This window comes from Clytia hemisphaerica, unplaced genomic scaffold (genome assembly GCF_902728285.1).
Source record: "Clytia hemisphaerica strain Z4C2 unplaced genomic scaffold, Clytia hemisphaerica genome assembly, whole genome shotgun sequence".
Taxonomy (NCBI): domain Eukaryota; kingdom Metazoa; phylum Cnidaria; class Hydrozoa; order Leptothecata; family Clytiidae; genus Clytia; species Clytia hemisphaerica.
In genome coordinates this window covers 243,273-270,450 of record NW_027104185.1, presented here as the reverse complement: position 1 = coordinate 270,450, position 27,178 = coordinate 243,273, and the positions used below count along the sequence as shown (strand labels likewise).

The 27,178-nt window shown below is 33.9% G+C and overlaps 1 protein-coding gene across 1 annotated transcript; it reads left to right on the top strand.

The window, feature by feature from the left end:
• Positions 1-3,613: 3,613 nt before the first annotated feature.
• LOC136814846 (cilia- and flagella-associated protein 99-like) lies at positions 3,614-24,228 on the top strand. Its single transcript, XM_067071275.1, has 24 exons — positions 3,614-3,751; positions 4,372-4,440; positions 4,637-4,712; positions 4,919-5,016; positions 5,446-5,499; positions 5,675-5,733; positions 6,020-6,111; positions 6,242-6,300; positions 6,622-6,648; positions 7,100-7,180; positions 7,424-7,530; positions 12,307-12,352; positions 12,800-12,908; positions 17,916-18,100; positions 18,301-18,359; positions 18,532-18,614; positions 18,997-19,049; positions 19,452-19,532; positions 20,140-20,199; positions 20,388-20,471; positions 20,875-20,954; positions 21,244-21,332; positions 23,364-23,437; positions 23,783-24,228. Exons 1-24 carry the CDS (start codon positions 3,647-3,649, stop codon positions 23,897-23,899), a joined length of 1,947 nt encoding a protein of 648 aa, XP_066927376.1. The 5' UTR covers positions 3,614-3,646; the 3' UTR covers positions 23,900-24,228.
• The last annotated feature ends 2,950 nt before the right edge of the window (positions 24,229-27,178 follow it).

The window sequence follows — 27,178 nt, the reverse complement described above, 5'->3', positions numbered from 1 at the left end:
CTTTAAAACTTCAATATTTTTTAACCGTTTTTCTTGAAATTGGTAGTTTAAAGTCTGATAAAGATACTTTATGGGTTTAATTTGTGGCTGCAGGGTTTTCAATGGGCTCAAAATGTGGCTTCAATCAATCATACTTCAATCACACATTCAATTTACACATTCCAGGTTGGGTTTTGTTTTCGAAACATGAATATTTTCAAAGCCTAATGCAAAACAAACACAATCTGACACAATAAAGAGTGTTATTTTAAGAAAGAGTGTACATTTTGTGGCTGCAAATACCATTTTTTGTAACTATAACCTTCTGAGCTGTTACATATAAGTATTAGTTGGCATTTTTAGGGTTGGCTTATGTGCTGTCCTGCTTTAAGACTTCAATATTTTTTAACCGTTTTTCTTGAAATTGGTAGTTTAAGGTCTTAAGATACTTATGGGTTTAATTTGTGGCTGCAGGGTTTTCAATGGGCTTAAAATGTGGCTTCAATCAAAGCATATATGAAAAAAATTGTCAACTTTGAGCCGCAATTCTAACCCAATGACCCAATAATTTTGGTTCCATTTTTGATATTTTGTGGATAAACCCTTTTGCTACGAGTTTCATCTGAAAAAAATGATTTTTACTCATTGAACAAATTTGTGGCTGCTGTTTTATCAACATAGTGTTTTTTTTTATTTGTGCCGCAATTTTGGCCCACTTTACAAAAAAACTTTTTTCAACCTACTTCAACCTACTTTAGAACCAATTGTGAAGTTTCGTTTGAAAAGAGTTATTTTTAAAAAGGATATTCAAATTTCTTTTTTTTTGCTGTTTTTGAAAACCTCACAGAATTTTTGAATGCCATCTCCTGCATTTGGTTATTCAGCCAATCAGATCACACAATCTTGCTGGTTCCCACCTCCCACTATAAAATCACATTGTAAATATTGAAATAAAATCGGGGATTTAAATATTTATTAAAGGCTTATTTCGCTGAAAGAAAAGAGCTTTAATGAAACCAATTTTGGTTAAATATCTTTGTTATTATATATAAAACCTGAATCTAGATGGTTTTGAGAAGTAAAATATAGTACTGTTTCAAAATAGACAAAGATCGTTTATGACCCCCGTCTCAGATGAGGTTTTCAGACTTTCAGGCTTTATCTAAAGATAGAGAACTAAAACAAGCTTGACCCACAAAACTATATATTCAGCACCAGACTCTCTGACATTCTCAGAAATTATTTGCCTGGGAAGGGCAGCAAATTTGAGCAAAATACTGCTTTTTGCTCTAAAAGTGTATGGTGGAAATGGTGTTTGTTTTCAAACATCGATTCATTTGAAATATTTTGTTTATTTGGATTATTGAAAGGTTAAAGCTTTGTTTTATTTTTATTTTTTGATGATAGCTACCCTCAATCACTTACAATGGGCCTTTGATTGCTCTCGCATGATGCCGTCATTCATGGTGTCTTTTTTTGCATCTGTTAAATGCGAGACTTTGCATTACTAACTTTTTCTTTTGCCAAACACCTGTGTTGCGCAGGTGAATAAAGATGAGTCAGCAATCTTGCGCTGAGGGTGCTACTTAGTTTCCGCCTTATTTTGCGCCCACAATAGAATGGTCCAAATACAGTGTTACAAATGATAATCTTATTTTGTAAGTGTTTAATTTCTGAGAGATACAAATAGTATATTGAATATTATTAACTTATTTATTTAAGTATTTCTGAGCGTAAATTTAAATATATGGCTAAATAAAAAGCAAATGATGGCAACTGCTTCTGTTTTTTCTTTAAACCCCCGGTAAAAGTTTTTTTGCCGACTTAGCTATTTTACAAATCTCGGAAAAGAACTCCCATAGAAATTCCAATACAGTACCTAACCCGATTGGTTAATTTCAGAACGACTTCAAGAAGTCATAATGGCAGATAATTTAAAAGTTTCTTATGAGAAAATATATGGAATTTGTTGATGTTGTTGGCTTGTTGATTCTGTAAAGTGAAAAGAAAACAGGTATAGCTATTTCTAACCATGGAATATCGAAGTTCCAGCTTCACTGACATTCGTGTGTGTTCCACTGCAGATTTTTTCATATTTCGATTTAAAAGCCTACTCAGTGCACAAAATCGTGTACATTTTTAATACGCTGTTCATTAATCTTAAATCAAATGACTTTGGAGATTCGGTGAAATGGTGGCCGAATTGCCGTCCCATGTTTTGTCAGATAGTCTCAAGTTAGAGCAGTCGGCACTACCGTAAATTGGTCTAATGTCGACTCCCTCTTCTAATAGTCCTGACATTCCGACACCCCTCTCCAGCTAGAGATAAATCGAATAATAGGAAGGTCGGGATCACTTCTAGACAAAAAATTTTTCCTCTCTGATTGCTAAGCAAAGGGAAATAGTTTCCATCACGGTGTCAATCGAACAAGTTCAAAAGAAAATTGCATTTCGATTGTCGAACACAATAGAATCTCAATCGAACTGTGGATTCCTGGGTATTAATCGATTATGTTCAATTGAGATTTGATTGTTTGATTTAGCTTAATTATTCCATTACAATAATGCTCAATAAGGTTGATTACAATTAAATTAGCCCACTCCTCTGGAGCTTTAGAAGTTTAGTGTGGGCGGCTACCAATACACCATTGGAAAATTAGATGAGAGCAAGTGCGGAAATACCACACAAGACAAAAGCAATTGATGCGAGCGAAAGCAATTGATGCGAGCGAAAGCTATTGAATCAATTGAACATAATTGAATACAATCAAACGTAATCGAAGCAATCGAACATCAAATCCCCGGAAATATTCGAATGGCAAGTATTCGATTGCGTTCAATTGTGTTCAATTGATTCGGCGTTCAATTGTGTTCAATTGATTCGGCGTTCAATTTGTTCAATTGACACTGTCTGGATATCAGAATATCTTTAAATCTAAAAATCTTTGTGTCTTAATGACATCTATTTATTATGTACTACTTTAAGTTGGTATAATTTCAAGATTCCTCATCTAGTTTCAAAACTCTTTTTAGAGTTGGGAATTATTAGCCTGGTAACAGCAGCTCGTCATAATTTTCATGGAGACATGGTAAACCTCTGAAGAAGGCCTTGAAAATCAACCATGAAGAGAGTTTAACATAGCGCTACAGGCTAAAATTTAGCTATCTACACTTGTTTTTTAGTTGTCCCACACCAAATATATGAATCAATATAAAATATGATATAGATATTTTAACCAAAAGTTGTTATACCCCTTATTTTTACTTAAACCCCCCCCCCAAATATCTCAAACCCCCATTTTTTAGGAAAATCTCTTATCCCCTATAAAGCACTTCTGGAAAAGTTGGATCCTCCACTTCGTTGGCAAAAAGCCAAACAAAGAAAATTCTCCACCAAATCTTCCATTTTGATTAAACCAATAAAAAATGAAACTTTTCCATGTTTCACTTTTTTGTGCCATCCAAATCTTCAAAATGAAAATACTTATGATTTAAAGTTTATATCTTTCTTTTCTTTTTTCTTTTTCAATTTAACTCTCTCATCAAATTCCCTCTTTCATCAGAAAGTTGAAGTTGAGAAAAGGCCCACACCTCTTAGGATCATAGATTGAAGCAAATAAAGATTATTAAACAATTATTAAATATCAAACTGCAGGATATAGAAAAAATGTATAAGAAATTGCTAGAAACAATAATTGATGTGCTGGAATGTTTTGATGCTACAGTTGACGAACCACAAGCTTTCATTGAGGAATACCTACAAACTAAAGACGTAAGAATTAAGATTTTACTAGGGTCTTGATTGTTATAAGAGCTAATCTTCCAAACTTGTTAATTATAGCATGCCCTTTTTTATACCTGCTCTTACTGGCTTTGTTTGGCTTGCAACAACAGATAAAGGGCTTCTTCTGAAAAAAAGATTCAATGGTTAGGCGAGACAAATTTAATTTGTTGTTCTACGGGCAGATCGTAAGCAAAATATGGGTTGGTCGGTCGGTAAAATAAGAATAAATTTTTCATTTATCAGGGTTGGCAAAGTACCAAAAATGTTTTCCAAAAAATATCTAATTCAAAAATTCAGTAGTGTATGGAATGCTTGATTTTCTAAATTTTTCAATTTCTTGAATTAATTTTCAGCTTTATTATAATCTTTATAGTAGTGTGTAAAATATATTGTAGTGGAAATTCAATTCAAAAAAATTTTTATTTTATTTTAGCAAAAATAGGGTCGGATTTTCTACTGTTTTCATTCTATTTGTGTCTTGCATTTGGCTCCCTTGACTGCAAAAATTGATGTGTATAACATCAGCTTAAAATTCCAAAGTAATCAAACAAAATCATTATTCCATTAGATGATCTTTTTAATTTATAAACCAAATTGTTTACTTATAGGCTCAAAGCAACAATGATTTTATTGAAGAGATATTTCTAGGTTGCAATCGATATGATTCAATTCTAAAAGTAAGTTCTGTATTGCTCTCATTCCAAATGTATATTTAAAAATTTAAAAATTTTGTTTACAAAAATACCAGTCTGAAACCAATCCTGTATGGTTAAATTACTGATTAAGTTTGATGTTTGAGATGACAGCTTGAAATAAATGATAATTGTTGTTTGAATTATGTTTGCATTGACTGTTTCTTTGTGTTTATTACAGGTAGTGGTAGATGCGTATTTCAAAAGTGAGGTTGGAAGACATGTTTGTCTGATAAGTGACACTAATTTTTATAAAGGTTCGTTTCATCATAACAAACAAGAGAACACATGTGCTTAATTTAGGAGTATAACCAGGTATAACCCATTCTCCAATAGTGTCTGGTTATATTCTAATTCACGGTAGATATTTTTTGTGGTTTTACAGTATTTTAGGCCAATTCCAATGACAGACAGAAAGTTATACATTCCTGATGACTGAATTATTTATATTTTTACATTCAAGTTCTCTGTTACATCAGCCTGTTTTGTCTGGATGACCTTGGTGCTGTACATTTTCGAAAAATTGTTATTGCCCAACAAAAACATGCCAAGACTTACAGGGTATTCTTAATTATATTTACACCAAATATTTGAAATTTTTGAAGTGTTTTTTTTTGACAATTCTTTAATTTGTTTAATTCATACTTTGCGAGATGTTAATAAGTTACTCTACTGTACAATGGGCTCTTCCAGAAAATTTTGTACATGGGGGGGGGAGAGGTGGAGGATATATTGGATATTTTATCTGGGGGGTATTGAAAAATCTACAAAATTTGCCTTGTTTAGGGGCAAACTTGCTTTGATTAGGGGTGATTTTGAATGCCCAGGGGTCAAAATTCACAATGTCCGGGGGGTAAATTTCCAAAAAATGTTATATCCTCCACACCCCCAATATTCAATTTATTTTCCGTAAGAGCCCATGTTCCAAAGATAAATAATAAAGGTTTCAGTGGTATTTACTCCAGTATCTCTCTCCTCATTCTGTTTCAGTTTCTAAATTATCTGTTTGACGAGACAAAGTTGAAGACATGGTTGTTTGCCGAGGTAAATATATTGCAATTTGCAAGAGAGAATATCATTCTTTGTGCACTAATCTTTTTAAAATGTATGACATCATGTATTTGTAATTGTATTGATTTTGATTGCTTTTTAACAAAAGGTGCGGTACATAAAAACAGGGTGAAAATTTACTGGAAGTTCGGCTTTACTTTCTTTTTAGTGGTGCAAAATCTATGACCACAGTTATGTGCAAATCAATATACTCTCGCCTGTTTTAAGGTATATTATTTTCCTTTGGTATTGTCAAAAGTTCTTTTTGAAGCACTCTAATAAGGAATTTGCGTGAGAAATCGTAATGAATAGCTCTAACTCTTCCAGGCTTTAATAATTATTTTTAAATGGAATATCTAAAATTCACTTTAATAAAAAATCCTGTTCAAATATTTTCATTTTTAAAACCAGTAAATAGGAAGAAGATTTTAGCATTTGAATTTGAATTAAGGAATAATAACTTTGTACCTTTCAATACTCTCTTATCAAATTCATGATTTTCTCATTTTTTTAGGTGGCTTCCAGAGATACACGAGTTTTTAGCTCATCTTAAAGACAGAGAAAATAACAGGCAGAAAGCCAAACGGGATGTACTATCCCCTACAGGTAAATTTTAAAGGTTTTTTGTACCCTCAAGTAAAACATAGTCCACAATTTCTTTACTGACCATTCTCAATTTAGTTACTATTAAAGAGTATTTATAATATCAAACTGTTATTTTACTTTCTATGTTTAGAAGTCAAGCCTTTCAATTTAACTAAAGTCAAACCAAGGAGTGTTCCAATTCCAGAGAAAGTATGAATTATATTTTATGCAGAACTAACAGTACAAAATTATCACATCCTCGTTTTTAAAGCTTGCAATTTTCTTTTTGATCAAGTAAGTCATGACTTAGGAATTAGAGATGTAAAGGAAAGTATTTAATAATTCAATTGAAAGTAAGTGAAGGTTTAATGCTGATTGTTTCAAATTGGTGTGGGGTCAATTATGCAATCTCACAGGTGTCATTCAAAATTTTCATCAAAAAATCTTAATTCTTAGATGGTGTTAATTTTAGACCAATAAAAGTAAACTGATAGACCTCTAAAAACAATAAACCTTGATTTGACTTTTTAGATACCTACTATAAAGAAGCATCGACCAGTAAGTCCCCAATTTTTCCATACGATTTGGTGCACAGAGAATTCCGACTTCCTATACCAGCGGTATCGTCAAGGGGAATCATTGCTCTATATCTTATATTTTTTTAATTTGGTATCTAAAAGAATCTTTTGCGTAAATTCATAAAATACCTTGTGGAAAGCTTCAAGAAACTTAGAGAACAAGTAACTAATTTTTGCAGAACTTATTTTTGCAAAACTAATTTTCGCGGATGTCACCCTTTTTGTTGAAATTCTTTCATAGATAGAGGATTTTTAATAAAAATTGCGTTTCACGGAACTAATTGATTTTCACAGTAGACACCCAAAAACGCAAAAATTAGTTCACACGAAAATTAGTCATGGGAAAATTAGTTCCTGCGAAAATTAGTTCCCTTAAGGTAGTCATAAATTAGCCCAGGCAATTGATATATTTACATTCAATACCATCCTAGGTACCAGAGACCACATACTCGAAACCAAAAGAGATTGATTCTCTGGCAACAGCAAATGATAGAAACAGACAAAATGCCGAGGTAATGTTAGCTTTTGTACCCAGATTCAGAAAAGGATCTTATCAATTATTGTTTGAATAGTTTTTTGATTCCATTTGCTGAGAAACTTTTGGCGAATACCTTTGAAAAAATTTATTAATCAAAAGATCAAGAATTAAAAAGAACAGTTTTGTATATACATTTTTTGAATAATATCACTTACTACCCTCATTCCACATATCTTCATAATAACATTTGTTCATTTAATTTACTATTTGATTTTAGAGGCAACTAATAGATGCATCAATAAATCAATTCTCTTGTGCAACAACCGAAAAATCAGCAAAGACAAAAGAAAGAATGATCAAATATATGAAAGAAGAAGATTCAAAGTACTTACTACTCTTCTTTTGACGGCCTTGATTTTTACTTTGACTCAAATTCATGTTAATTACCTCAGATGCTAAATGCATCGTTAAAGTGTGGGAAGACTGAGTTCTACTCTACCAGGAAGAAATGATGTCGAAATGTCTGAGTTCATTGCATTGACATTCTTAATTCGTAATTTGGATGAGGTTCAAGTATTCTTAAAAGAAAGTACCAAAATTGAGGGTGAAATATTCTTAACGTATTCTTACTTTTTTAGACTTGACTTTTTTACAAACATGAGAAATGATCAATTTGAGAGTTTTGGATTTTTGAGTGAACATTTGTGTTAAAATTACATTTCTTCAAGTTTCAATTTATCTCTAACAAAGGAAGCAGTTTTTCTGTTAACCAAATACAAAATGACTGTATTCTTATCAAATTCTTACGATTTGGCCAATTTTCACCCTGATATTCTTATAGAAGATATTCTTATAAAATAAATAAACATAATAATAAATAAACGTCAAATACAATTGAGTAAGGTCACATCTGATAGCGACAGTCAAATTCAACAAAATCTGAGTTTTTCTGAAAAATCATGAAAAATCGCTACTAGACCCACTCAAATTCATCAAAAACATCAACCAATTCAACTTAAACATCACCATAACCAACCATCATGACGTCCACGAGGAATAGAAATACTCCAAATCCGCTTTGCAGTCCTTCATCCTGTGCTGACGACCAAAACGAAGAAAGTTTAACCTGCTCGAAGTGTAATCGACTAGTGCACTACATTTGTACAAGGCTACCACCCTACATGATTGCAGTCTGTAAAGACGGGAGAAGAACTGCGAACGCATGCAAATACGTGTGTCAAAATTGTGTGAAAGTAACTAAAGATCTTTTGGTCCTCTCCCCTCAACCTGGACCTCAACCATCCCTGCGAACGGCCGCCGAGCTTGCAAAATTAAATGAGACCATTAAAGAAAACGAAAAGACAATTAAGAAATTGAAGTCTAATGAACAACACCTTCTCGAGATTATTGAATCTCAAAAAAAGAGCTCACTAATCTAGAGAAGAAATTGTCTAATGACCCGGCGTTTCATACTGTCGAATATGTAGAGAGTAAACTGGAAAAGAAACTAGAAACCTTCCGAACGGAAATCTTAACATCATTGAAAGAGGAATGTAAAAAATCGTATGCTGCAGCCACTTCTGCCAATGTCCAAGTGCCTAATGACAATATCAAGACCGCCGTTAAAGAGGTCCACGAGGAGGAGGCAGCAGAAGAAAGGGATAAGATCAGAAGATCAAAGAACATCATCATCCATGGTGTTGAGGATCCAACGACAGAGGATGCTACCAAAAAAGATGAAGCATGGGTGAAAACACACTCATCGAAAAGCTCCACGTCAAAATTAACATCAAGTATATCTCAAGAATTGGCAAATCAGTAGACGGGAAAAAGCGTCCCCTCATTGTTACTCTGAACAGTGAGGAAGAGAAAATGAATGTTTTTGGAAATCTCCCAGCGCTAAAAGGAATTGACGCCTATAAGGGGATGAGCATTTGCGAAGATCTAACTCCAGCTCAAAGAAAAAAGTACAAAGAGGCGGCAGAAGATGCTAAGGCACGAAATCAAACCGAAAAAGATGGAGTCTGGAGAGTGCGGGGTTTTGCAAAAAACGGATTCGGTGTAAAGAAGATAAACGCCAAAGATCGGCAATAAACCAAACACGAAAAAAAGACGTAACAAAGAAGAAAGACGAACAAACTAACAAACGAAAAAACCTTAACATACTATATACTAATGCAGACCAACTAACTAAAATAAAGAGAAAAGAACTAAATGAAGTGATTTCAAAAGAACAACCCGATATCATTGCAATTTGTGAAGTAAAACCGAAACATTCGAAAAAAGAACGTCTCATAAAAGACTACCACATTGAAGGCTACTCCGAACCCTACGAAACAAATGCCTTAAATAATGTTGGACGTGGAATCATCGTTTTGACACATAAATCGATCAAAAATGTAGTCGAAGTGACACCCAATAGTGAATTTCAGAAGGTGTGCTTACTGGAAATCAAACTCAAAGGAGCGGATTCTTTGCTTTTTGGATGTATGTATCGAAGTCCAACCAACACGCTAACATCAGCAAAAAACAATACAGCACTTAATCTTCTTCTGAAGGAAATAGCAATGAATAAGAAATACAGTCATAAGTGTATCGTCGGTGACTTCAACTATAAAGATATCAATTGGGAAAACTGGTCAACTCCTCACGATGACACGAAGGAAGACGAACAATTTCTCGAAGCTTTAAGAGACTCCTTCTTTTACCAACACGTCGATGAACCAACAAGAGCTAGAGGTACCGATACGCCATCAATTATTGACCTGATTCTGACAAATGAAGAAAGCCAGGTTAGCAACATAACCTATCTTTCACCACTTCATAAAAGTGATCACAGTGTTCTATCATTTACGTTCGAATGTTACCTTGAAACAGAATGCATTATTGAAAACTATAACTACAATAAGGCAGATTTTGAAGCAATGAAAGGACATCTTGAGACTCTGACTGGGTTACAGGTTTCCATCAAAAAGCAGAAAATGCAAACGTAAATGATTGCTGGAAGATGTTGCGAGATAAATTATTCGAGCTTAGGAATCGGTACGTTTCCTCGTACGAAGGGGAAACTGCCTACGGAAAAAGGGAAGTTTTGCAATCGATCAAGATATTCAACAAAGCTTAAAAGAAAAACGTTCCTTCATCGCAAATGGATAAGATCAATAGGTACAACTTCGGAACAGAGAAATAGAGCTATTTACGCTACTGCGAGAAACAAGGTTACAGGAAAGATCAGACGAGAAAGAAGAACACTAGAAGAACGAATTTGTGGTCAAGCAAAAAGAAGCCCTAAGAAGTTTTGGAAGCATATCCGGAACTCAATGAAGACCAAAACGGAATTTCCCCTCTTCTCCTTGATCCAAATGATAAATCATCACTTCGTTTTACTGATGAGGATAAAGCTGACATCCTACAGGATCAGTTTTGCAGTGTTTTTACGAATGAACCTGCTGGATCACTACCTGAGTTTCCATCACGAACAGACACAGATGTAGCATTCGATCTAACAATCGACATGATCAAAAAGGAACTGAAAGATTTGAATCCTAATAAATCGCTAGGACCTGATGAGATTCACCCAGTCATGCTGAAAAAGCTGGCCTTTTACATAGCCGGTCCTTTACATACTATCATGGCCAAGTCCTTCGTAGAAAGTAAACTACCTGATGATTGGAAGACTGCACATGTGTCCCCGATCTACAAGAAAGGAAAAAAGAACCTTGCAGAAAATTACAGGCCCGTTAGTTTAACATCAGTTGCGTGTAGAGTAATGGAAAGAATCCTAAAGAAACAAATAATGGAACACCTCACGAATGAGAAATTGCTATCAACCAAACAACATGGGTTCATGGGTAAACGATCGACAGTGACACAACTACTTCACTACTTAGACAAATGTGCAGACTCGATATCCAATGATAAGGTTGTTGACGTAATCTATTTCGACTTCGCAAAGGCATTTGACACCGTTCCACATCGCAGATTACTAAGAAAAAACTCGAAGCGTATGGTATCAGAGGAAGGGTACTTGGTTGGATGAAAGCATTTTTGTCCGATCGTTACCAATATGTGAAGGTCAATGGAAAGTTATCTAAGAAATGCCAGGTGCAAAGTGGTGTACCACAAGGAAGTGTCTTAGGTCCACTCCTTTTCGTTATTTACATCAATGATCTAGCTGAAGTTACCAACTCAGAAATGTTTCTCTTTGCCGATGACACAAAGCTTGTTGAAGAAATAAATAACGCTGAAGATGCAATTAGACTTCAGCACGATATCGAGGCAATGGAAAAGTGGTCTGGTGACTGGTTGTTGAAATTCCATCCTGACAAGTGCCACGTGCTGACACTAGGGAAATTCTGGAACATTCAACATGCACATCCTTACGAGATCGCTGGCTCTGTCCTAGAACATGTTGATCAAGAGAAGGATCTTGGAGTGATTATTGATAGTGAATTGAATTTCGAAGAACACATCTACACCAAGATCAAGAAGGCTAACTCGATCGTTGGATTGATTAATAGAAGCTTCGACTTCCTTTGTCCCGAGATGCTCCGCACACTTTTCATTGCATTTGTGAGACCTCACCTTGAGTACGCGCAAGCTGTTTGGTCCCCACGACTGATCAAACACTCTGATGCAATTGAAAGTGTCCAACGTAGGGCCACAAGACTTGTCGATGGTTATAGAAACCATTCATAAGAAGAACGTTTACAAGTCATGAACCTACCCAGCCTCAAGATCCGGCGTAAAATCGGGGACATGGTGGAAGTATATAAACATCTTAATGTCTATGATAAATCTTCCCTATGTCAGAAACTCGTTCTTCGAAATCGACCTCAACGTAAGCACAATCTCGAATTAAAGAGGAATTTCGCTGAAGACGGCATTAGAGGATACCAAACGAATTCACTTTACTATAGAAGCATTGATACTTGGAACAGTTTGGCAACCAATGTTGTAAATGCACCGTCCGTAGGGAAATTCAAACTAGAATTGACAAACGAATGGAAAGATAAGATCTATAAATTGTAAAGATGTAAGATTGTTTCATAGAGGTCAATAGACCTGAGAAATACACTTCTATAAATTAAAAAATAAAGCGTGTATATTGTTGTATATTGAAACTTTAAGTTGTTTATGAATTGCTCCTTTTTTTCCTAGATTGAAATTCAATTCCAGTAAAATGAACCCTCTCCCAGCCAACAATGTAAGTTCAATGTGAATTTATTGAGAAAATAATTCATCCCCATTGATAAATTCGTTTTTGATAGAACTGAAGCCAAACTAATTTATTATATCTTAAGAGGAGAAATTTTGACAACGGAAAGAAAATTTGGGGATTTGAAATTAAGTTCCCGTTAACATTTTTTTCCTTAAGGTATTCCTTCCTGTATATTCAGGATTTCCAACTCTGATTAAATGAGATTCAGGATTCTTTACTTTAATTTAGCAAATAAACTTATTTAACAAAAAAAAATTGACAGTTTAGTCGCTAAGACCCTTGCACCAAAAGCCAAGGTTGAGTTTTCTGAATCGACCTGAATTGATACACTCTATAATACAGAAATTCACCATCATTCAACCCCTGGTAAATTCAGATCCAATGTTAATAGTTGTTGTTGATGTACATCATTTTTATAATCTTATAATTTAGGATGACAACATCCCCATCCGTTTGAATGCAGCAACCATCATGCGTGAAGGAGTTCTGATACAAAAGAAAGAGGAAGAAGAATACAAAAAGCTAGCTGATCTAGCGCAAGGTTTAAAAAATGTTTTCTCTTTCTTTTTGTATAATCCAAACAATTTTGGGCTCATTTTCAAGCATTTTTTTATCACCTAAAAAAAAAACAACCAAAAAAAAGAATCATTTTCAGAATTTCCTACCTTCAATAAACTATACATTAAAGTTTTTTGGCTCAAAAAACGCATGTTTATCCATAAGTATCACTATTAATAAGCATACATCAATGTTCTTAGTCAAATTACTCAATTTTTTTATGAGATAAATGCTTTTTTTGCTCACGAGGGCTTACTTTTGAAGAATATGTGTGTTTAGACATGAAATTTTCGTTGCTTGGCGTGTTTTTATAGAAAAACTGGCCTAATTCGATATTTTTTTATAAGCACATTATCAATTACTTAGGCCCGATTTTCGAAAAAAAAATGTTTTTTTTTTTAAAGAGAAATATGGTTTCAGGCGCTCATTGGGCTTCTTAAACCGATCTTTTACAAAATATTTTCTTAAAATAAAGTTTGTCGCGAGGATTTCCTCGGACTCTGAATACATGATCTTTCTCCGACATCGCTTGATTTATTTCGTTCGCTTTTTTTCGCCACTCTTTAACTTGTTCTCTTTCCATTTTGGTTAGGTCGTCCGTTATGCTAACGTTGTTGTACTTTTGATGTTGTTTTAGTTCCCTCAACTGTTTCATAAATCTGTATTTGGAATGTGTGTCTTTAAACACGACTTTTATTGGGCGCACACCAGATTCTTTTCCTATACGGGAAACGTACGTTGGTTCTGTATTTATATTGACGTCGCTCAGGAGCTTGGCTACGAAGTCTTTCTCATCTTTGTTTACGGCCTCTTTGAGACCATGGATGATGATGTTGGCATCCCTTGATTGTTTCCTCTGTTCCTCGATTTGTTCTTCAACTTTTTCACTCCGGAGAAGCCGTTTTATGTTCGTGATGTTTAAGTCGTTGTTAGTTTTTGTCATCTCAGCGTAACTTTTCGTAGGAATTTCCTCTTGGTCCGTTTTAGTCTTTGCAATTATTGTCTCTTCGATTTTATTTACGAGTTTAGTTTCCAAGACGGAAAATTTTGTTTTGATTATTTCAGTTACTTGGTTCTTCTCCTGTAGATATCTTTGACATCTTGCTTGCAGCTCCTTAACTACACAGCCTAGTCTTTTCTCATTTTCGCTACTATTTTTCTGGTTGTCAACGAAGCCTTTGACACGCAGTGATTGATCGATTATCTTTTTATTCAGTTCTTCATCAATTGAACAGCAATTTATACACTGGTACTTTCGATAACCTTTATTCAGAAACAGCTTTAATTGATATGTTGGGAGTCCAGTACATGCATAATGTATTGTCCTCTTGCAATTTTGACATTCGATTCTCATATTATCATTATCTTTGATTCAGTTCTTTTCTGTGCATCGATCGGTGCCATTTTCACTTTCTTTTTTGGTTGATGTAGCAGTAGGAGAAGCTGTTTGTTGTTGAAATTTGGTTGTTTTTCTCATGTTTTTTTGATTTTTGTTAAAAATTCTCCATTTTTTTAAAGAAACGAAGAGAACGACCTTCCTAATTGACGTCAAATAAATTATGAAAAGTTTTTGGGCAAATTTGGGCCAAAAAACGGCTAAAAAAAGGGCTTTTTGGACTTTGAAATATTGGATCATTGTGTTTTTCTGATTTTTTGCATGGAAGTAGTTAAAAGATAGCTCAAGCAGATTTTTGTAAAAAAAGAATTTTCAGCTCAAAAAACGCATCTTTATCTATAAGAATCACAATTAATAAGCATACAATGTTTAAAAACGCATGTTTATCTATGTCAGTGTTTTTTACACTTTTGGCAAAAACGTGAAAATATGGGCACTTTTTTAAACCAAATTTTAGAGAGCAAGTTTTCGTTCATTATATCAAATTTAGTGGGTCTATTGGAGAGAGAAAAGATTAAAGATTCCATTCCTTTTTAAATGAACTACATAGCGTTATTGTACTAAACGTAACGATCTTTCAAAGTTTGGAGCAGTTAATCATAAATTTATTCCATTGGGAAATGGAAGAAATATTCCATCGGCAATAGCTCATTGAGTTTTTAAGCTTTTGGGCTAAAATTTGGCAGGCAGAAGCCTTTAAGCGTTCGCAATCCATAAAAGGAAGAATTATTCCATTTAGAGCAATTCTAGAGGAGTTATTCCGCTTTTTCGTTGGATAAATCATTAACTTCATTCAAAATTTTATTGGGTAGTATTTGAGAAATCATGTAAAGCAAGCATTTGTTCAATCTCAAGCATCCCTAGAATTGAAAAGTTAACATTTTTTTGGAAATGGAGCATGCAGGGATTCCATATTTCACTTTTTGCATAACCCCTTATCATGGTACTCTTTTTTTATTAGTTTGGTAGAAAAGGTCTCATTTCAGAAGTATCTTTTTGTAAAGAATAATTTTACACCACCTGATAGTAAAAAGCCTGCTTTATCCGTAGGGTAAGATATAAATTCATTTGGAGCTCTCTAGAATGACATATTCCAAATTTACAAAAAATCATGCATGTCACGGATGGAATGATTCATCCTAAATGACTTGCTACATTCGAATGTTTTCATCAAATCCTTTCGAAGAGAAGGTTAGATAATCACTTGATAAAGCGTTACTTGTGATAGAGAGCCTTCTAAGATTGATATATTCCTAGATAGTTCTTGTGTTAAAAAAAATACGAAATAAATTACCCAGAAGCATCTTTACGTTCATGTCAAGTTATAATCCATAATCTGAGCTTCTCGTTCAAAAGTGCTCCTTTTTACAGACTTGTTTCATAGTATGACAAAGAAACTTTTCATCGAAAGTATTGTAGTTTAGAGCGTGCAAAGATTATTTATTCCATGAAACTTTTGAAAAATGCCAGAAAATATAATATATATTTTTGTTGGAATTCGAAATGTTACATTGCTTGGGTGACTGGTAGACTTCGACTTCTTTGCATTAATAGAACTAGGTAACCCTTTAAGGTATGTGTTCACCTTCCTTGACACATTCTCTTTAATTGATCATATCTTTAGAACAACAAATTTTTATACATCAAAAGTATATATTTTCTGAAAGCCAATAATATTCTCTTTCTAATGGTAAAAGTTTCAGCTGAATTTAAAAAACTGGGCAGGATATAATTAAAATCTTAAGAATTTTAACCTTACCTACTTCAAAGAAGTTAAAGTCACCCATAGCTTTTGAAATTTGAAAAAATAATTTCGATACTATGTTCCCAATAGATTGAACCAAAAAAATGTCTTAGGATTTTTTTTTTGGATCGACTTTAACTCGAGAAAACTTAAAAATTGTTAAAATTTGGAAAAAAAAAAATCATTCATTTCTCGAGTTTTTTTCCACTTAACCTGAAATTGTGAAGCTTTAACTCGATTAGAAAAAAAATCCTAAGACATTTTTTTAGTTCAATTCTTTGCCGAAAATATAAAAAAAAAAATAAGTTCATAGCTAAATGCTATGGGTGACTTTAACCTCGTTAAAACTAGTATGGTGTGGTAAAATTTCGTTTTTTTCTACATCAATTTGAAATTTTTAACGAGATGATTGCTGTTAATTTGAGTAATCAGTGAAATGTGTCAAAAATATTACTATTCAATAGAGGTGAGAATAAACATCAGCTGAATTCTCTCTTTTGTCTTTGTTGTTTCCGAAAGAGACAATTATTTGAGTATAAAATAATCCATCATAAGACGAACTTTGTTTTGAAATTTAAATGGTTATAACTCTGGATCTAAAAAAGATTTTAAGATCGCGATTTTACCAAAATGAAATCCAGTAACTTTTCTTCCACTTTGACTGAAAAAAATTTTTTTGACAAAAAATCGGAAAAAGGGTGTACACATACCTTAAAAACGGAATATTTCATCCTTCTGAACTCTAGAAAAATCTTACTTCTACAATTTATCGAGTTCTTGATACTTATTATGTTTTTAAGCTTTTCAAACTGGGAATAGTCCGAAGAAGCTCAAAGAGGTTACTATGGTTAGGTTTTTCTGATATTTCTTGTTGGAATATTAATCTTTCTCAGCTCCTTTAGATTATTTCATTAGTATTCATTGTTAAAATTCGTTAACTTTATCTTGATATGTATTATGAGTTCATGCTAAAAATTCTTTCTTTGTTCGATAATCGATATGGTTAAATAATTTTGCTTCCATATAGTCCAAGTTAAATGGAATTTCAAATACTTATTGACTCTGTAAGGGTTGGAATATCATTCTAAAAACTTTCTAGGGTAATCTTGTACGACTCAGCAGACTTTCCACCAAGTTTAGATGTTATAGGACTCAAAATCATTTGATAAAACCTTAAAAATTTATGTTTAGCTTTAACTGACTATTGTGACGGAATAAGCAATAAAAAAGTGCTCTTCGCTTGTGTTTTTCGAAATCAGGGATGAAGGTGTAAGGAAATCGTATTTAGAACTTTGAAATTTGTATATAACAATTTCAAATGAGAAAAACACAAAATCTAATTTTTTGGAATATCTCATCAAGTATTGCTCGAGGAAAAAATTTCAACAGATTTGAAATTATAATTCTTAACTTATTGGAAGTTTTTATCCCAAAATACTCAAGAATCGTGATTTTAGACTGAAAAAACCGTTTTTGACGAAAATTATAGTTTTCACGTTTTTGCCAAAAGTGTAAAAAACACTGACCTATAAGAATCACTATTAATAAGCATACATCAATGTTCTTAGCCAAATTGCTCAATTTCTTGATGAGATATGTTTTTTTGCTCACGAAGTCTTGAATATAAAAGAATATTTCAAGAGTATGAAATTTTGGTTTCTAAACGTTTTTTTTTTATAAGAAACAAACAACTAATTTTAATAGATCGTCACTATTTGTGTTCTGAATGATTGTTTAACGGTCATGCTTACGTAGATATCAATTATATATGTGTTAAATGCATAACCAGGTAGGTCCATAAAAGTACCACTTGTGTTTGTTATTTTTCACCTTTGCTTTGATCTTTCTAGGTGGTCGAGATGCATCTGAATTTTTGTCATGGCAACAAGATATGAGAAGAAAGGACTTGGAAGAGAAACTGGCAGAGATTGAAGCAAACAGAATTTCTGGTCAATTGAGTTATGAGGAAGCCATTCTTGCCAGACAATCACTGGTTGATGAAAATCGAAAGAAAGTACAGAGTATTAAAAAAGAGGTAATCCATCCTCCTTATAAAATTTGATTTATTTTCATATTTGAGTTATTTTTTAAACTATTTTGAATATTTCACTGTCTCATCACACTGAATTACGTCCCTAAGGTATCATTAAAAAAGGGCTTTTTAAACCAACCTTTAAGCTATCGTTATACAAATTTTCTTATATTAACTCCTTTTTATCGTTTTTATCTCCTTAGACTAGAGAAATGATGGACGAATTTTTGAAACAGAAATTTCAAAAGCAACAAGACATGAGGTGATTTTTTGTGTGCCGATTACTCGTCAAATGACAACAAATTGGTTGATAATTCAATGTATAAAATGAAAGAAGTATGAGAAAAACCTCTTTAATGAATTGTGCATCAGTCCAAGAAAAGTCTTTATCAGGTGTCATTGTACATTATTCAAATTCTTTTCATGGTTTTTAGAATGTTAGTTGAGGATATCATGGAAGGTCACGAGAATGCAAAAGAAGCGAAAGTCAAACTCAAAAAGTACAAACAAAGCATAGGTATGCAATGTTTTTCTGAACTGGCATGAAAAATAACCTGGAAGCCTGTTCTTGTCTGTAAAATACACATACAGGTGCCAATTTTTTTGGGTCTGAGATCTAAATCCATTTTTGACCCCTAAACTACAAATTGTGTAAAGTTTCATACTTTTACGCCTTTGTGCGCAATGTTAATGACTCTTTGCACATCTAGACTGCACTACTCTTTTCGAGTTCTATTTAAAAGATTTGGTTGACTGTTTAATTGATCGCTCACTCTAAGGATGACCTCTGCTATCGGCCTTTTCAAAAAAGGGTGCGCCAATCACCAACTAAATCATCAATCAAAGGACACACAAACCCCATTTATCTGCACTTCCTCATTTTCTTTCTCATTATACAGTTGAACAAGTGACGAACGAAAGTAAAGCACTCATGAGAAAAGCGTTGGAAGAGGTTTGTTTCACTGTTCTTGCAATGACAGTCTTTCTTTCCCAATTCATCTACAAACGTAGATATGTGTTATATTTATTTTATAATATTTACCATGAGGTGTATTCTGAGAAGTTGTCAACAACAATAAGAGTTTATACTTCACTGAACCGTCTCTATGGGTGCTATGAGATGGTGCATGGGTTGTGGTGCTCCTAGGTCGCTACTTGCCGTATCCAGTCAAAAATGTAATGTAACGTATCCCTTCCCTTGGAATGGCCGAACAATGTGATTGTTCATCAGTTCTCAGGAGAAAATCCCAAGAAACAAAGTTGTTTTGAGCGAAATTGACACCATTCAACATGAACATTGGGAATCATCCATATATCATCAAGCTTAATACTTATATTTTCTTCATCTTTGTAGGCTGAGATTGAAATGAGGGAGAAGATTGCATTGATTGCAAAAATTCGAGCCATCGAAAGTGTACCACGTATCAGATGCAAAGTAATCAGAACTTTTTTGCACTTGTTGTCATTTAAATCGAGTCGATTCATTGAATTCTTTTGTGATAATCCAACCTTTCTTTATTGTGCAATATACATTCTTTGGGATTCATGATCACTTCTTTAATTCATGAGAGATCAATCACAATGTTTTTTTTTATAAGCATTGCACTTGTAAGCATATCTAGGCTCATATATGGGGAAAAATTAAGCATATGCTAAGCATTACCTCGAGCATATGAAAAAAGTATAAGCTACTTTGTAGTAATAGCTACTTTATTTTTTTGTGAAGCCATTGCAAAGCAAATCGAAAACTAAACCAAAAATCTGTTTCAATTTTGTTTCCCTCTTTCCCCACTTTCGTTTGTTATATGGGTATTAACTCTACTTAACTTCTATAGGTAAATTTAAGCATATTTTGAGCCTGATTCATTATCTTTTGTAAGCATCCTCGAAAAATTTATGTTAGGATATATACATATATCCCTAAAGCATTTTTTCAGCCTTATTAAGCTTTCGGCTTAAGCATCTTTGAGCCTGTTTTATATGCTTATAAAAAAAACATGTATCTATGATTTAACTATTTTCTTCTCTTTTTCTTTTTCTAGCAAGTTGACCTGACGGAGAGCTCTGGTATCGGTCTCCTTGGAGAAATGTCCGTTGCTGAGGTATTTTAAAATTGACATCTAAAAAACTTGACACATTTGCCTTGGAGAAAGTTGTCATGTCGCTACAAACTTCTAATTCCTGATAAACTTCAAATTTCTATTGAGTAATCTATTTTCGAATTATTTTTTTGCTGGTTTCTTGATCGTCTAATCATTGCTTTATATGCTTTTTTTTCTTTCTTTCAAAGTTACGAGAACGTTTGGGTATTTTGAAAGTTCAAGAAAAAGAAGATGAAGAAAAGAAGAGACAAGAAATTATTCAAAATAAAGTGGTGGGATTTTTTGTATTTGTCTTATGATTCACAGCTTTTGTTATGCACGGCAACGTCCAGTTTATACTGATTTGGATCACTGATTTCCGATTTTCTTAAGTATAACTCCTGAAACTTAAAGTTTTTACAATATTGTAGTTTGTTAATGACTTGAAAGTCTTGAAAGTGAAATAGAGCTCATCAAAATATTCTTCTATAACAATATTTAAAAGAAATCATTTAACGTATATCTTCTACCATTTGCTTACACAGCATTTTCAAACGACCGATAGAACAACCTTTTGTCACTCCGGCGCTGCGTTGATTTTTTAGTCTGCTTTGTCAGCATAATAGATGCGTCTCCTTTCTATATCGTAAAAAATACCTTTGACTAGGATAGACAATTTGTTTATGTAATTGTTAGGACAAGAACCAATATTTGATGGATACTCTTGAATCGATAGCACAACGAAGAGCTCGCAAAGAAAGAGAGGCTGCTATGAAGTAAGAGTTGTGTAAATAATCCATTCAAGTTGGACTTGTAACGCATGTCTTGTCATGTAAAGGTGTAGGCTTAGAATGTCTCAAAAGCCATCGAAACATTACAGTAAAGATATTTGAAAGTGGAAATCTTTCTAACTAAGACTTTAAGAGGGGGGAATCCATCTAAGAATATTTATTATGTTTTAAAAACTTGACAAAGTTTGATTTTTTTAAACTATAATTTGTTTTCTGGATATTTACAGTAATCATCGGTAGTTATATATCTGACTTTCAATTGAAAATTTTATAGACAAGAAGAAAGGCGCTCACCAACAAAACGAGAAATCAAAGATCCCAAAGTTCTGGGTATGCAAGAACGATTGTCTGCAAAAAGGGCAGGTATGTACGAATATCATCATCAAATTTTTGGGAATTATTAGGGCGAGGAAATTCAAAATTAAAAAAAAGTCAACTGAGCCCCAATGTCTGAAAACTTCACTATGTGAAATAAGACAAGGCACGCAAATAACTGGTAGTCGAGATTACGTTCACGCATCATTTTCTTTGCACAAAAAACATACATTGTGTATCTCATCTTTGCACTACATACAGTATATATCAATCGGCTCCCCAATCAGCCTTCAAATGAGTTGGCCCCACTTGTCTTAACTTTGTGTTTAACACACTCATGGCTCTTATAATGTCGATGCACATTCGACAACACACTGTTTCCCTCGTTATGTTTGCTCAATTTGATCTCTCGCTGACAATTCAAGCACTGGAAGTGTTTTATTCCATCCTCTGTCTCAGTGATTGAATAAATCTCTTTGTATCCATTTTTCTGCATCCATTTATCAAGTCTATGAACAATCATTTCTATCGTTTCTTCGGTTTGTTTCCTTCTCTTTGGAGTGGAGGCTGTGCCCGAGAGTTCTTTCCTCTTCCCTTTATTGACGTTGATTGCGTCAGCTCTTTTTCTAAGTAAGAGTTTCTCACATTCTTCTAAGAAAGTAGTAAATATCGTTTCATGGCCTGGCAAAACTTGAACTTTCTCTGGACATTGTTCAAACATCCCAAACATCTTTTCTCTATCGTCTACTTGGTCTATCATGTCCACCGCGAACTGAAACATTTCTCGTCTTTTATCTTTATCTCTTAATTCTAGAATGGCATTTAAATCGTTGAAACCGGCAAATTTCATTATCTCGAAAACATACTGTCCCCGTTCGGGTAATATTCGCCATAACTTTTCTGGAACAGCAATTTTGTTACATTTAGCTAACTTTTCAGTTTTGTTTGTCTTCTTTTCCACTGCGACTATATTCGATGGATTATTTTGCTCAACAATTATGATTTTCTTGTCTTCTAAAAAACTTGGACAATTCACTTGATGTACGATTTCACCATTTGCGAGCTGAATAATTTCTCCACTTTGATTATCATTGTGATTTTGTCTGTAAATTTCAAATGTCTCGTTATTTTGATATTCCATCTTTTTGAAATCTTGGGAAAAAAATCTCAGTCAGAAGCCTTCTTTTTAGTTCTGTTCACTCAAGCCTTCTCTTACGATGTGAATGAAAAAAAAATCGAATCAAATTTCGTTCTGTTTTTCTTTCTCTCTCTTATTTATTCATGATTCTCCTTTTGATTTATGATTTACTTTCTGATTCGTCTTTGAGTTGAATAATAAAGTTGAATTTAAGTTTTTTATAGAGATTTATGTACATGTTTTTTTATAAGAGCATTCTAAATTTTGAAGTTTTCGGAGGATGTTTTTAACTTTTTGAGTTTTCAGCCTAGAAATGTTTCATTAATATTAAAAATTATTATTTTCACCATTTTTGAGGATTTTTGTAAATTTTTGTCTCGTGTTTTATAGTCCGTTAAGCCTTAAAATGCTCTTAACTTGTTCTTGATATTTTGGCCATCGAAACGTTATGCTCTTAGATGCTTTGTTCTTATAAAAAACGTGTAAATTTACTTTAATATTTATTTCCCCCCTTTTTTTCTGATATACGCTGTTTATAAGAACCATTTTAATCTTGCCCAGGAGCTGCTCTCATTTAGACCGTGCTTGTTTACAGCTTGACAAAAGGCCCACCTGCGTCCGTGTACGTGTACACAGGAAGTGGGACATTTGATACCAATGGTACACGTTTTTTTATATAAGAACATCCATAATTTTAAAGCCTTCGGATGTTCTTAAATGTTTGAGTTTAAGCCTAAAAATTTTTTAACGTGCTATTATTTTCGCTACTGAGTATTTTCGTACATTTTAAGAAATCAGTTGTTAGAATCTGCAAAGCCTTGAAATGTTCTTAACTTGCTCTTGATATTTTGGCCATCAAAGCTCTATGTTCTTATATAGTTTGCTACAAAAAAAACGTGTTTGCTGACTAAGCCCTCCAATATGTTCACTTTTCCTTACAGAACGTGAAAAACTTCGTCAAATCAGCCCTCCAAAACCAACAAGAAGCAAGCACATTCAGCTCAACAAACAAAAGGTATGAAATGTCATATGGAACCTCACAACTGCCGAAAATTGAAGTTTTAGATGCATTTAATTTCTTTTATAAGAGCGATGAGGAATTTCTGAATTTAGTAGAATTTCAGGGTTAAAATACTATAATCTGGTGAAGAGCCTAAAATACCTGAATTTTGTCTATAAATAAGAACATGATAAGAACAATTTGAGCCTCAAGGTGCCAAAAAGTAAAAACCAACAAGATTCTACTGGTTCTTATAAAAAGAAGAGTGCAATGTTGAATAAAGTAGAATGTTCCACGAATTTCCATAATTTTAGGCTGTATGAAGAAATGATTCTGGTGAAAATCATCGTATATTTTTAGGAAAAACTGGAAGAGATGCGTTGGAAGGAACTTGAGAAAACACGTGAAAAAGCAGCGCGCCTTCATGCTAAATCCGCCACAAACAGTCAACAGCCGAACAGAGTAAAGTTGACATAGTGTGTTGTATAAAACCATTGAACCATTGGTTTATTGTTGGTAAAGAGCATGTTCTGTTTTTCTTGATAAGGATGATTCTAGATCACCATTAAGGAGTTGAGTAGTGGAGAAAATCTCCAAAATGATTTTTTACACTTTACCTGGCAGCCTGAAGGTGTCTAAGGCCAAAGGAGCTGCTGTGGTTGATTCTTTTGGCTTTAATGATTTCTGCTTGGAAATGAGCTCATAAAAAAGTAATGTGCGTAAAAAAAAGGGGAAAAAGTTGAATTTACCTCTGTAACTTTTAAACGTTACTTCAGGACCACGCTGCGCACGGTTTTGGTGCGCTTTGCGCTCATCTTCTTGGTTAACAGGCAAACATGGGTCAATACTACAGGACTTAAACTTCAATCACTTATTTAAATAAGCCTTCTAAGGGGTTCGTTCAAGTACTGATGAAAAATTTTGAGTGATATGGGAAAATTTTTCGGGAAAACGAGACGCCGTTTTTTTAAAAACTTTATTCATCATCGACCCTGTCAACGCACCAGTTGTACGGTGTTTCTGTCCGATGTCAAAAAGTATTATTAAATTACACCGGACAAAACTGGCCGGTGTTTGTCTGGTGTCTTACAATCGGCGAATTCTTGACATCGGCCTTTTTTCTTTAGTTCTCAACTTCAGTTGAGCTACAATCTGACAATGTCTGTCTGTCTGTCTGTGTGTGTGTCTGTCTGTCACAAAAACTTTAGGGCAGCCTGTAGACTTCAAAAATGCTTGGATTTGGCTGAAATTTTGCACACTTGTTCCTTGGGTGAATATCTGGGGGTGTTTTTTTCTTTTTTTGAAAATTTTGATTTTTGAGGCCTGGGGACGAGTTTTTCGCCAAAACGAGGCTAAAACTTTAGGGCAGCCTGGAGACTTCAAAAATGCTTGGATTGGCTGAATTTTTTGCGCACTTGTTCCTTGGGTGAATATCTGGGGGTGTTTTTTTCTTTTTTTTGAAATTTTGATTTTTGGGGTCTGGGGACGAGTTTTTCGCCAAAACGAGGCTAAACTTTATGGCAGCCTGGGAGACCTTCAAAAAGCTGAAATTTGCACACTTGTTCCTTTGGTCAATATTGGGGGTGTTTTTTTTCTTTTTTGAAAATTTTGATTTTTGGGACCTAGGCACGAGTTTTTCGCCAAAACGAGGCTAAAACTTTAGGGCAGCCTGGAGACTTCAAAAATGCTTGGATTTGGCTGAAATTTTGCACACTTGTTCCTTGGTTGAATATCTGGGGGCGTTTTTTTTTTTTTCTTTTTTTGAAAATTTTGATTTTTGGGGCTTAGGCACGAGTTTTTCGCCAAAACGAGGCTAAAACTTTGGGGCAGCCTGGAGACTTCAAAAATTGTTCGATTTGGCTGAAATTTTGCACACTTGTTCCTTGGGTGAATATCTGGGGGTGCTCTTCGCATTTTTCAAAAATTTTGATTTTTGGGGCCTGGGAACGAGTTTTTTGCCAAAACGAGGCTAAAGCTTTGGAGCAGTCTACAGGCCTCCAAAATGATCGGGTTTGGTTGAAATTTGGCACACTTGTTCATTGGGTGAATATCTGGGGGTCTACAATTGGGCCTATGAATGATTTGAAGCCACTGAAGTTGAGCCCAGTGCGTTGCGCACGTTAGACTATGTTTTATCGCGCACCGGACCGATTTACAACCTTTCCGGTGTTTCGATTGTCCAGTAGTAAAAAGTTTTCTCATTTGACACCGGACATTTCGCGTCCGGTGCTACCGCTGTATTCTCTCCATCGAGAGGAAATGAGGAAAGCGGTATAAAAAGTTGTAGTTTCTCTTTGAATGTTTTTCAAGTTATTATGGTTGTTTACTACCGAGTATTTTTTATAATTTCAAAGTTTAAGCACTGTAAATAGTCGAATAATGTTATAATGAAAATTTGGGATTATTTTTTTTGTATATTTTGAAACAAAGAGTGTGATTTTAATGAAAAATATCAATATTTATTTTATGAATTTGACTTTTTGGTGTTTATTATTTTTGGAAGATATTTACTGTTTTTCCATGTCTTTTACCTTGATGATTTTAGGTGCTGAAGTGTCCGCTAGCTTAAATAATTTTTCGGATTATCATGTAAAACTTTTATATTCTTGACATGGCTATGGCAGCATCTCAGAGCATCTGATACCAAACCACACCATCAGGCTTGCATTATGCTAAGCATTCTATTTTTCTCAAACAATAGAGCCATTGTTTAGGAGCCAAAACTGAGCCTGCATATGCTTTATAAACGCGTTATTCTTTAGGAAAAAACATGTATTAAAATTTCGCGTTGCAACCACATCATGCTGAATAAAAAGTCTTTGTTTGGAATGTTTTATGAAACGTCACAGTGCAGAAGAAGACTGTTGTTTTACTTTTGATTATTTTGTTTAGTTTATTTCCGATTCGATCAAGGGTTACTTCAACATTATTCTTCACACTCTCTTTCTATAACAATGTTGTTTTTCTATTTCATCGTAAAAATTTGGTAAAAATTCGTCTTATAATATTCAAACACATTTTAAGTTTAAAATGTAATGCATACCTCAAGCAAAGAGTCTGCTAAATTGCGTGGGTTGCGTGGGTGCGTGGGTCGATATTTTTGCGTGGGTCATTTTTTTGCGTGGGTGCGTGGGTCAAAATATTTTTTGCGTGGGTCAAAAATTTTGCGTGGGTCAAATTTTTTGCGTGGGTCAAATTTTTTGCGTGGGTCAAATTTTTTGCGTGGGTCATTATTTTTGCGTGGGTCATATCTTTTGCGTGGGTCATATTTTTTGCGTGGGTCATTATTTTTTGCGTGGGTCAAAATTTTTGCGTGGGTCAAAATTCTCTCTGTAATTCGAAAAAATGCCTTCCCTTGAAATTCGAACTGGTCACATCCAAAATGTTGGATGTGTTTTACATAACACGTTTTGGTTTATTTTGCATAGCTGTAGCTGTCTTTTTATAAGAGGAAGCTTTATAGAATCTTTTTAGAAGCTTTAAAGCTTCTTATAGCACGCTTTAATCTTTTGGGTTTCATTTGAGTGTTAAAGAACAAAGCAAATGGCGACAAAGTCTGAAAAGTTTTCTACAAAAGTTATATTCATTAGGCGACCGATTACTAAACAATTTAATCGTTGTCAATTTATTTCGTCCACCCCACTTGTAATTTCTTTGATTTAAGTACATTAAAGGCCAATTTAAAAAATTGGACGAAATAAAGACGCTGTACTTTTATTCAAAGCAACAGAAAAGGGAGGAAAAAATTAAACTTAT

What these genes read in the sequence shown, in the direction of transcription:
- LOC136814846 (XM_067071275.1), top strand. Translation starts at nt 3,647, where the DNA reads ATGTATAAGAAATTGCTAGAAACAATAATTGATGTGCTGGAATGTTTT. An exon ending in CTATAAAGAAGCATCGACCA is followed by an intron (nt 6,649 to 7,099) that starts GTAAGTCCCCAA and finishes ATACCATCCTAG; the next exon opens with GTACCAGAGACCACATACTC. An exon ending in GAGAAATGTCCGTTGCTGAG is followed by an intron (nt 20,200 to 20,387) that starts GTATTTTAAAAT and finishes TTTCTTTCAAAG; the next exon opens with TTACGAGAACGTTTGGGTAT.